Genomic DNA, 12,895 nt, shown 5'->3' with positions numbered 1-12,895 from the left:
CGAACAACCACTTCGGTATCCATCAATGAGTTTCTTACAATGCTCTGCTGGAATTTGACCATTCTTGTTTGGCCAACTGCTCCAGGTCTCTGAGATTTTGAAGGGTGCCCTCTCCAAACTGCCATTTTCAGATCTCTCCTCCGGTGTTCTATGGGATTCAGGTCTTGACTTATTGCTGGCCACTTTAGAAGTCTCCAGTACTTTCTCTCAAACCATTGTGTGTGTTTTGTGTCATTGTCCTGCTGGAAGATCAATGGCCTCTGAGGGAGACCCAGCTTTCTCACACTGGGCCCTACATTATGCTGCAAAATTTGTTGGTAGTCTTCAGACTTCATAATGCTATGCACACGGTCAAGCAGTCCCGTGCCAGAGGAAGCAAAGCAACCCCAAAACATGTGGGAACATCTGCCATGTTTGACTGTGGGGACCGTGTTCTTTTCTTTGAAGGCCTTGGGGATTTTTTTCCTGTAAACTATGTTGATGCCTTTTCCCATAAAGTTCTACTTTTGTCTCATCTGAAAAAGAAAATTCTTCCAAAATGTTTTTGGCTCTCTCAGGTAAGTTTTAGCAAACTCCAGCCTGGCGTTTTTATGTATCTGGGTCCGAAGTGGGGTCTTCCTTGGGTATCTTATCATAGAGTCCCTTTTCATTCAGATGCCGACGGATAGTACGGGGTGACACTGTTGTACCCTCGGACTGCAGGACAGCTTAAACTTGTTTGGATGTTAGTCGAGGTTCTTTATCCACCATCCGCACAATCTTTCGTTGAAATCTCTCGTCAAGTTTTCTTTTCCGTCCACATCTAGTGAGGCTAGCCACAGTGCCATCGAATCAGTGTTGTTTTCATCATCGATGACTATAATGAAAATATTTTGTCGACGAACATTTTTTTTCCTGACGATGACGAGATAATAACGAGCTAAAACGTACCTTGGGAGACTAAAACTTAACAACACAATAACAGTTTTCGTCTGACAAGACGAGAACAAGATGAAAATGCGCCATAGTTTCCGTCGCATGTTAACAACGTGTGACTTTTATGTGTAGTTAACCTGCCTGGTTGTATCACTCATGTGACGTGCTGCAACCCCCCCAACTCACCCACTAGTCTTGTGTCCTCTCCAGTCACCCCATTGCTTGTTTTGAGACACACACGGTATTGTCTTCTTATCTCGGCAAGAGAGAATATGCGATGTTGTAGCATTAGCATAGCATTCACGTTCACGTTAGCATTAGGTTATTGCTAAAGGCGAGCGTCCTCCTAAACTCTGGGACAACTTTTTTTACATACAGTTCGTGGCGTCTAGCCGGGTATAACTAATTAAAAATAATGTAGCCTACTGTTTTTCTGCTGAGTGTACATTATCACGTGACAGATTTGTGTATGCTACAATATTTGCTCGTCTGCTAATGTTCATTGGAAACCTTTTCTTATTTTTAGAGTGAAACTTTCAATTTTTACAGACGAAAATATTGAGTAAACATTGATTAAATCTAGATAAAATTAGGTTCGAGTTTTCGTCAAAAACTAGACGAATACAAACACATTTTGAAATGACTAAAATATGACTAAGACTAATAATTATTATCGTTCAAATGACGAAAACTATGACGAAAATTAAAATGGCTGCCTAAAACAACACCGCATGGAATTTACACGTATTGATGACACAGCGCTCGGTAGACACAGGAACATTCAGGTCTTTGGAGATGGAAATGTAGCCTTGAGATTGCCCATGCTTCCTCACAATTTTGCTTCTCAGGTCCTTAGACAGTTATTTGGTCTTCTTTCTTTTCTCCATGCTCAATGCGGTACACACAAAGACACAGGACAGAGGTTGGGTCAACTTTAATCCATTTTAACTGGCTGCAGTTGTGATTTAGTTATCGCCACCACCTGTTACATGCGACAGGTAAGTAACAAGTACTGTTAATAACACAAATTACAGAAGCAACACTTGAGTTTTCAAAGGGTTTTTTTACGGGTTGTCTTAAGTTAAATAGGACAAAGACCTCCTTCCTACCCAGTGCAATTTGGTTGCTAAATTTGCACAATTCTTGCACTTAGATGCAAAACTGTCGATGGCATTTTAAATTTGTAGTCTGTGTTATTTTATTGTATGTGTATGAGTTGTTGTGTTATCTGTTACCTGCTGTAAGACAAGTTTCCCCTTCTTAGGGGACAATAAACTTAAACTGACGGTGCCAATACTTTTATCCGGCCCATATTCGGAGTTTTGCGTAAAATGATAATGATTTTTTTTTTTCCATTGTCTTTTGTGTTTTTTCGTTGCAAGCAAAATAAATGAAGATATTACTACCAAAGCATTTGTAACTGCAATCATTTTCTGGGAGAAATTGAGCATTAACTGACAGAATTGAGGTGTGCCAATACTTTTGTCTAGCAGTGCATGTGTAAAATACTCTTGCATCTGATTTTATTCTATTATGCAGGTGCAACTCTTGTGAGTAGAATTTGCATTTTATGACTCTCATCTAACTCATATTTAAACATCACAATCATTGTTGTCCTATTTCTCCTTCCTCATTGCTTTAATACAACCATTATTTCCTCCGCTCTATTTTGAAGACAAATGATTTCAAATGACAACAAATTTACATGCACGTGAACAAAATGAGCGGAGCGAGCGTGTAATATATATTGTCATCCGGCAGTATCGCGAAAGGGGAAATGATGTGCGAATTAATGCGACACCCCGTCGTACGCGGCGTTCACACGTGCAGTATACACTCTCAAATATATGACAATGAAGCTCGTTTAGCAGTGAAAGAGATACACTCCATTTTCTGCTGCCTCTGTTATTTTAAATGCAAGCGATGTGCTTCTGTTAAGTGTTTGGCTGGAAGCTTCGGGCGGTGGGGTGCACTCGTTAATGATGCGAACAGTCCTCCGGGGTCTGGGGCCGGGCCCTCCTCAGACGCCTCAAATATAAACACACACAATTAACTTTCTCTCTTCCGGCCAAATTATTCTCACCGTGTGTTGTCTCTTTTATTTATTTTTTATTTGTTTTCTCCATGCGACTAAGCTTCCACCCTCCCGAACTTGTCTGCCCACCCATTTGCTTTAAATATAAATGTCAGTTTTGTGAAGTTTTCAAAATAAAGCTATCTTTTTTTCCTATTTTGATGAGGGTAAGACTTTCAGACTTATCCTGTGTTGGCGACTCAATGCTCTCTGTGGCTGGAAGTCGGGGTCCGGGATTTTATAACCCGGACTTTACGTCATTTTTGGTTTGGCAATAAAACAAACCACACATTTCCAAAAATGGACGATGGACTGTCTCTTCCTCGGCTCTAAGATCCAGTAGCAATTTAATTCCGTTATGTTTCTAGTAGAGATGTCCGATCACGTCATTTTCAAAGTATCGGAATCGGCAAAAAAATATCGGCCATGCCTTTTTTTAATACATATATATTTTTTAATTAAATCGTTTTCTAATTGTATTTAACGTTACAAACATAATATGTTACACTCATCCAGAGTCTTTAGTTTAGGCTTAAGGTAGGGTTATCAAATTTATCTCAATAACGGCGGTAATTAATTTTTCAAAAATGTATCACGTTGAAATATTTAACGCAATTAATGCATGTGCTGTACGACCCACCCACGCATGGTCGTGCTCAATCTGTAATTGCGCCGTTTTACCTATATAGAGGGATAAAAGGCAGCGTAAAATGAGTACGGTGAATTTTGGCAGCCTTTGGAACCTTTTTTAATAGGCTAAAACCTTACAATCCCTCTCCCTACGAATGGAAATATCATGGGAAGCAAGTTTTTTGAACTAAATAATAGACACCAATTAATTATTCTAAGCTAAAAATGATAGACATTTCAAATAAAAAATATAATTTTCTACTTTTTTTTTTAATGGCTGGATTGAAACAAAAGCGGTTGCGCAATGTCCGTAAACGAGGGTTTCCAGGGTAAAACGGGCAAATTAGAAATAGTTCGGGGGCTTAATGCGCCATGAAACTGCTATAGTGGCATATAGACGCATTGTTCTATCAAACACAACAGTTCTTTTGGCTTAAAATACAGCAGTTTATTTCAAAGAGGGGTGCAAGAGCAGAAACTGCTTTTACAGCCTTGTCTGTGTTTTTCGCCATACAGTGGGGAGAACAAGTATTTGATACACCGACAATGGGAAAACCCATTGGCAGTGTATCAAATACTTGTTCTCCCCACTGTATATACAGTGCCCTCCATAATTATTGGCACCGCTGAAAAAGATGTTTTTTAGCTTCTAATATTTTTTTTTCCAAATAATATGGGACCTTAATGGAAAAAAAAAAGAAAAATCCAACCTTCAATACAAGTGCATTCATTCAGTGGGGAAAAAAATCCCACATAAAGAAAAAATGATTTGATATCAAATAATGTGTGTCACAATTATGAGCACCCCTGGTGTTAATACTTTGTACAACCCCCTTTTGCCAACAAAACAAGGTCTGGGGACTGAGATGGCCATGAGAGGAGCTTGATTTTGTGTCTGGTGAACCATTTCTGTGTAGATTTGGCCATATGTTTAGGGTCATTGTCTTGCTGAAAGACCCAGTGACGACCCATCTTCAGCTTTCGAGCAGAAGGCAACAGATTTTGATTTAAAATGTCCTGGTATTTCAAAGCAATCATGATGCCATGCACCCTAACAAGGTTCCCAGGGCCTTTGGAAGCGAAACAGCCCCACAGCATCACTGGCCCACCCCCATACTTCACAGTGGGTATGAGGTCCTGTCTACACGCCAACAAGCTGTTTGGGAGGCATGCACGGAGGTTTGCTATACCTAGGACCTTTGTTATATGACCGTGTTTCACCCATAAAATCCCCAAAAGTCCTGCTGTGGCCATTCCCAGCTGTGTCTTGAGTTTTTGGATCGAAAAGAGGTAAGTACGCGATAATATATCGTTAAAATCATGGCATCTTTAATTCTTCTCTCACGTGCTCTCACCTCTAGTTGGGTTTCTGCTGTTTAAATTTTTTTTTTTTTTTTTTTAAATGCCCTCCTGTTTGAAATTTTTCTTCCCCCAGAAAATTCTTATATCTTCGTGAAATATCTTCATGAGGTTAGGTATTCCACCTGCACCTTATCAAAACTATATACATACAATCAAGCTTGTCAAGCACACACATTATATACAGATTGAAAAGATTGATTGTAGAAAAAAAATAATTAAAATACAACTTTGAAAAAAAGTCCTAACATTTTAAAATATTTACCATTATCCAGCTCAGTTCAATATTGTTACCAAAAAATGTGTAAAAATGTATATAATTCAAGGCAGACGACTTATTGTAATTTAGGGCAAAATTAAGAATTTTAAAAAAGAATACATAAATATGAAAATATTTACACTACAATTGTAATTATTGATGTTTTTGCGTGTTCTTTCTGTGCTTTTTTAGGGAAGCAGGTCATCCACCCCGGTCAGGTCGGAGCCGTGCAGGAAGAATTCTCTCCCAGTCAGCAGAGAGTCCAGTGGGCTCAAGAACTCATTGCTGCATTCGAGCAACACCAAAAAGAAGGAAAGGTAACACTTTTAACTGCACTTTTTACCAGATAAATTTCTAATCAATGTAACAATTAGCATGTTTGTTCACTTTTAAAATGTAATCAAAAAGTAGCAATATCGATCCTGCTTCTCTTGCGCATTTTTAAGGGGCTTAGATTGGGGGGCGTCCATCGAGTCACGGAGGCTGCAACCTCATTTAAAGCTCAGTTGAATTCCTAATAACCTCTCCAAAGCGGTGCCAAACTGGCACAAATTAAGCATTTGTAAATTAATGACAGAAAAATACAAAAGTGTGACACAAGCGTACTCTTGTGTGTCCCCCTTCGCGCACCTCTGGAGCTCGCTATAATGCGTACTGTACACCCTTGGGTGATTCTAAGAGGCCGCATAGGAAGAGGAGGGGGTCCTCAGGCCAATTAAGTGTACAATATTATTGTTCCTAATTTAGTGCATGGTTGGATCCTATGTGTCGAGCTCGGTGGGCTATCTGCTGAGGTAATACGCAATCTGCCCACAACTCTCTCTCTCTCTCTCTCTCACTCGCTGCGCACCAGGACGGCTCTTAGCCCCGCATGGCCCGAGGGATTCATATAGGCTTGCCCATCCGTTTGTGTGTGCGTGTAAGTCTTAAGACGTTTGAAAAAACTTAGTTGCTTTTGTCCAACAGCATGACAGGTGTTTCCAGCTATTGATTTTGTTGTTTTTTTTCACCAAGCAACCTCCGTAAAGTATGTGACGTCTTCATTCCTAGCAAGTTGTCATGAGATTTTAGTAGGAAAACAACATATACGATTGAAACATGTGAAATGTTTATCCCAAATATGAATGGTTCCCTTGTGATTTGAACGAACGCGTTTTCTCAAATGTGTTCACACCAGTGTTGTTTTCGTCAGCAATAACGAAAATTATTTCGTCAACAATTTTTTTTTTTTTTCATGACGATGACGAGGCTGTAACAAGCTAACAACGTGTTATGGGCAGTGCTTAATTTGTAAATCATAAGGTGCCGGAACGCAAAGTACATATGACAGCGCAGGGTTGACGAGAAGGACGCAGGTACCGGAATATAAGCAGAAATGGTGCTGAAACAACATGCAAATGCCCACTTGCCATGCTGTGGGACTTATGAGCCTCAATTTCAGATAATAATAATAATAATAATAATGAGAGCTGGGAATCTTTGGGCACCTAACGATTCGATTACGATTATGATTCAGAGGCTCCGCTTTGATTATAAAACGATTATTGATGCACCCCCCTCCTTTTTTTTTTTTTTTTTTTTTTTTTTTTTTTTTTTTTTTTTTTTGATGTTTTGTACATTAGTTCCAAAATTGTTCAAAAATACTCTCAGGCTAAACCAAACTACTATTTCAGTATCAAGTTAACATATAGCAGTAAAAAAAATATACAAAAATAACAGTTAATAAAAAACTCCAGTCCCCATTCTGTATCAGCAGCTTTAAACTACATTCAATTAATTTAATGTTGTGAATCAACCGTTAAAGTTGTTAAAATTGCTCCCGTTATTCCATCATTTTCCTGGTGTCTACTTTCGACATGTGAGAGTTTTAAAACTATTTTAAAGATAGATTCAAGTCAATATTTTACCGATTTAGGAGTATTTTAGATAAAAAGTTAATTAGTTTTGCTTGGAAGGTTCGCTACAACAGCCTTGCAGGGAAGTGTACTGCTTTAAGATGGCGGCCGTTTACTAACGGCCGCATCTAGCTTTTTGTAGCTGTGCTGCTAATGCTACCGAATCTATATTACATCTAATCCTAATAAATGATATCTACCGTAACATTATGTGGATGTACTTTGTAGCAGCTTTTCGGCAACAGTCTGATATGTTGTTGTGTTTTTTTATCTCGTGGCATGAGTTGAGCTAGAGCCGTGAGTTGAGCATTGGCATTACCCGAGGGGCCGGGTAATGAGAAGCATGATGTTTAGCTACTCTCGCTCCGTTCCTCATTGTCCCGAAGACCGCGCGGCACGATGAGTGTGTTGTACTTCCGCTTTACATGGCATATTTCAATAATCGGTATTTGGATGGTTGTGAATCGTTCTCGAATCTTCCACGGCCGAATCGCGAATAATCTAAGAATCGGAAATTTTGCACACCTCTAATAATAATAATACATTGTATTTCTAGAGAGCTTTTCAAGCCACACAAAGACGCTTCACAAGAGACATGGAATCATAGTGCCAGCAAAACAATCATGAAAAAATTAAAAGCATAATATCCATGGTATGAATGTTATGACAAGAATTTAAAATTATTTAGGCTATAGCACGGGCAATTGTCCACATAACCACAGGTGGGACTTACAGTCAGCAATTAGTTTCTCAACAGGTCTAACTTGTAAAACATAAAAAAAGATTGGCACGGCAGCCTATTTAGCTTACGCCAAAACATTCCTTGTTGTCATTGTCTCGTTTGTCTGTCTTTTAGGCATGTTGAAATAAATAAGTTTGGTAACACTTTACTATAAGGGTCCCTTAATTAACATTAGTTAATGCATTTTTAGACAATAACTAATGTTTAAGTAACATTACAATAATTAATATAATTGCTTATCACATTTATCAATATATTAATTAACATGAGTTAATGCATTAGCTAATGCATTAGTGAAGGCATTAAGTAATGCATTAGTTAATGCATAACCAGACACTAACTAATGGTTTGGTAATATTATAAAAATACATAGGCCTATATAGGGTTAGGGTTTGTTAACTTAGCATTTATAATTTCTTAGTTAAGAATTACTTAACCTTAATTAACCATTACTGAATGTTTTTTGGACCCTTAATGTAAAGTGTAGCACGTGTCCCTTAACTAAGAAATTATAAATGCTTAAGTTACCCCCCCTTAACCTTTATTAACCATTACTGAATGCTTTTTGGACCCTTATTGTAAAGTATAGCACATGTCCCTTAACTAAGAAATTATAAATGCTTAAATTAACAAACCCTAACCCTATATAGGCCTATATATATTTTTAATTTTACCAAACTATTAGTTACTGTCTGGTTATGCATTAACTAATGCATTAACTCATGTCAGTTAATGTATTAATAAATGTTAGATAAGCAATTAAATTAATTGTTGTAATGTTACTTAAACATTAGTTATTGTCTTAAAATGTATTAACTCATGCATTAACTCATGTTAATTAATACAGTATATTCATAAATGTTAGATAAGGGATTAAATGAATTATTGTCATGTTACTTAAACATGAGTTACTGTCTAAAAATGCATTAACTAATGTTAATTAAGGGACCCTTATTGTAAAGTGTTACCATAAGTTTTTTCTAATTTATGTCTGGGGCTGATTTGTTGTTGCAGCTTTTGAACGTATCAACAAATCTCTGACTCTTTCAAATGATGTAACATTTTTATAAACAACATTGTTACCAGCATCTCCAAGGGGCCGCTGTCCCATTTCAGCGTGACCGGCATTGCCAATTTGGCGTAGAAGAAGAAGTGGGTGAGTGTATGGGGGAGAGAAAGGAAGCGCGGTGTTGACTTTTACTATGGTTCGGAGTTGAAAGCACCGCTAACCAAAAGTGCAGATTGGAAACAACATGCAATTCTTGTGATATGTTCTGTAAATGTATCTATGCATCTTATTATTTTATTCCTGCGACGCTTCCCCGGAGCAAGCGGACGATGATGGATGGACGGACATTTTTTAAAAACGTTTTTATATTGTAGCATCATCGGGGCTTTCATCAGCACGGTAATATATGCGTCAACGCGGGGCTCCTATAGACCCCACTCACATGACGTCACAACCACGCCTCCGCACCATATTGTCCGTCAGCTCGTCGTGTTTACGCATTACCGCTACATAAATTCCTCCTATTATGGCATGTTTTTCTGCTCGTTAACATTAATAATCAAAATGGTGAAAGCGTGTGTGGCGGTTGGTTGCAGTAACAGAGAAGATAGACGGAGAGACTAAGTTCGACCATATTCCGAGAGACCCGGAGAGGAGAGCGAGATGGACTGCTGCAATTCGACGAGAAAACTGGGCACCAAACGATCACCACAGATTATGTAGTGGTCATTTTATATCTGGTAAGATGCATTTAATATATATTTAGAGGGTTTTTGCCTGACAACCACAATTAAGATCATTGCGAGGCTAATCGCCGACAACATACAGTTTCAAATTCAAGATGCTTATTTCTTCCACCATCATTATTTTTTAAATTAATCACGTTAAAATATTTGACGCAATTAACGCACATGTCCCGCTCAGACAGTATTCTGCCTTTTGGTAAGTTTTACAGCAAGGTTTTTTGTGCTGTCTAACAGCGAACTCTTGTGGTCGCTTTGTGACATGGTTTATTGCTTTCTTGCCAGTTCAATATGGCTGCACGACGTCTCGGGCTGACGCCTACGTTGTAATGTTGTGCTTATATGATCCTTGGACAAGATTTGTCCGTAAGTATGGTTGTTGTAAAGAATGTACATATTATGTTAGTAAGCGAAATGTTATATTTTTTGTATGAGACGCTTTTTGTTTATGTTTAGTGAACCTGTATAGCGTGCTAAGCTAACGTTGTTGCTAATGCAATGCTTGTGTACTTTTTTTTGTAGTTTCACTACGGTCTAAAGAGGACAATGGTTTGAGGCCATTTTATTAATAAATCAGATGAAAAAGGAAGAAGTCTGATTATTAAGGCGTCGTTCACTAGCTGTCTAGCTTTGGAAAAAGTAGACGCTTCGGAGTGAGGACAGCATAGACAGATTTAAATGACAGTAGAGTGAAATGCCCACTACAGTCATTATGTACTGTATGTTAAATGTATATATCCATCTTGTGTCTTATCTTTCCATTCCAACAAATTATTTTACAGAATATATATATAATTTACATAAAAATATGGCATATTTTATAGATGGTTTGAATTGCGATTAATTACGATTAATTAATTTTTAAGCTGTAATTAACTCGATTAAAAATTTTAATCGTTTGACAGCCCTATTATTTTTTGAATAATATTTAGCTGGTAACAAGTGAAAGAAGCTGGCCTCGTCTGCGGATCATCAGTTAAACAGGGGTGTCCAAACTTTTTGCAACGGGGGCCAGATTTGGTGTGGTAAAAATGTGGGGGCTACCTGGGCTGATTTACGTCGAACAATACATTTAAAGAAATTTTAGCAAGCCCTTCTGTGTGTCACATTTGCTTTATTATTTTTTTTTTTAATTCATAATTTCAACAATCTCGCCTTTGTGGCGTTCTCTTTTGACCCTCGGGCTCTTGCGAAATACTGTTGCTGTGAAATTAAACTAGCTTCAAGTTGCTTTCATTTCTCGCTGCGTATCTTCCCTGTAATGTTGTCGTACATGTCAGCGTGTCTTGTTTGGTAATATCGCGTCACATCGAACTCTTTGAAAACAGCGACTGTCTCTTTGCAAATGAGGCAGACACAGTTGTTGCGTATTTTATTGAAGAAATAGTCCAATATCCACCTATCCTTGACGCGTCGGCCATCGCAGTCAACTTTTTTTTTTTATTGACTGTCGCCATTTTAGAAAATAGGAAGTAAAGGGTCACACGGGGTAATATTGCTTAGAGTGCTGCTCTTAAAGTTTTTCAAACTTTCGTGAGAATAGGCTGATTTTGTGTGGACAAGATAGTTGTAGATATCAGGGTAGCAGATGTCAGGCAGAGAGGGCGAAGACAGCGGGTCGAAAAATATCGATTTAGGCATCAAATATGAATCTGGCGAATGGATAAACTGAAGCTTTTCCACATAACGCCTTTTATGCAACGCATCCAATGAGTTTACAGTGTCTGAAAGCACCGGGGCTTCCATGAATTGCACTATAAATTGCACGACAAATTGAAACCATGGAGAATACGGATAAACAATGACGGACAATACGGTGGCCGGATACGGCGACACGTCATTGTGTGACGTTGGTGAGTGGGGTCTATTGGTGCGCCAGCGCGATGCTCCGATTGGTGGACTGCATAGCCGCCCGCCAATGACCAACACACCTGAATCAAAATAATCAGGATCATTATCAGGCTTCTGGAGAGGTTGCTGATGACATAATCATTTGATTCAGGTGTTTTAGGGGAGATAGACGTGGAAAACACGACAGGAAAAGTGGCACCGAGGTCCGGATTTAGTGAACCCTGCTCTATCCTCTAATCAAGTTTTATATGCATTTTAAGTTTATCTAAATGTACCTCTTTTTTTTTTTCTTTTTTTTTTAACCTTCCCAGGGTGCGTTCACGTTCAACGGTAGCATGATTGACATGCCCTCTCTCAAGCAAGCACAGAACATCGTCACACTCTCTGCTGCCATGCCACAGAAATAATATGTCCTGGTGGACAAATAAGAGATGGTGTTGCTTGGAACTGTCGTTTGCCTTACCCCAAGAGTTTTTTTCATGCCCTCCCAAAAAGGTATGACTTATAATAGATTGGACAAACTCTTCTCCCAGGAGGGGCGCCATCATTCCGTCATCACACCGCCTCTCTCCTTGAGGTCACCATGAAAGCATCTTGATGGTCAGAGCTGCTGAGCGAACGGGGTAAACAAACACTATTTTGATTTGCGGGAGATCCATTCAGCGGCTACCCGACCTATTCAGGGGCCCGTCTCATAAACGCAGAACGACGTGAACTCGCTATTTAGCGTCTTTGTGTGGGTCACTTTAGCAAAAGTCATGCGGCTCCTCGTGCGAGCCTAACTGTGGACGAATATAATAAAAGCTACCTGATCTATCGTTTAAGGTGAAGCCACTTTATTCCAACCGGGTGCCTTTCGCAGTACTCGGGCCCAAGCGCGTCCCCTACTATCACACTACAATACATCCTCGTGGAATTGCGCTCCGTCAAACTACAGCGGCCGAAAAGTGCTGTTGCCCCAGCAGAGCCGATCCTAGCTTTTGTCTTCTCCCGAGGATAATTGAAGGGGGGTGTCGCGAGTGCTTCACGGTGCCATTGGTGACCATGGCAATGAAAAGCTCCCTTTACACCCCACCTCATCCACTCATCTTGCCCTCGCTTTCTTGCCACTGTATGATGTATTGTGTCTGCAGACGGACCCGGGTCTGCGCCAGGACCGGACCAGACAAAAAAAAAAAAAAAAACGGCGCCCAAGCCAAAAGCCCTAACAGTAAGCTGTCTCTCTGGCATTCGGCCACATTATTCCTCCCACTAGTGCTCCACTCTACGCTGTCGTCTATTCACCAGCATTTGTGTTTGTTTGTTTTCACAAGTGATGCAGAGGTCGGCGAAAAAACTATAGCTTTCATTAAATGAATACGTGCACACGTTGGAAAAGTACAAGTCAATTTTGTACACAAAAAAAAGTTAATTTTCTA

At 39.3% G+C, this 12,895-nt stretch overlaps 1 protein-coding gene across 2 annotated transcripts in view; it reads left to right on the top strand.

Annotated features, from left to right (window-relative positions):
* Nucleotides 1-12,606, top strand: part of clybl (citrate lyase beta like) — a 142,904-nt gene extending 130,298 nt beyond the window's left edge. Inside the window, exons 6-7 of one of the 2 annotated variants that reach the window (XM_057852770.1) lie at nt 5,430-5,554; nt 11,789-12,606. In XM_057852770.1, the coding sequence (XP_057708753.1) occupies nt 5,430-5,554; nt 11,789-11,884 (221 nt within the window). In that variant the 3' untranslated portion in view covers nt 11,885-12,606. The remainder of the gene's footprint in view (nt 1-5,429; nt 5,555-11,788) is intronic. The other variant, XM_057852769.1, reaches the window with a different exon arrangement.
* The last annotated feature ends 289 nt before the right edge of the window (nt 12,607-12,895 follow it).

The sequence above is a fragment of the Corythoichthys intestinalis genome, chromosome 12 (assembly GCF_030265065.1).
Source record: "Corythoichthys intestinalis isolate RoL2023-P3 chromosome 12, ASM3026506v1, whole genome shotgun sequence".
Lineage (NCBI taxonomy): Eukaryota > Metazoa > Chordata > Actinopteri > Syngnathiformes > Syngnathidae > Corythoichthys > Corythoichthys intestinalis.
This window is presented reverse-complemented; position numbering and strand designations above follow the sequence as displayed.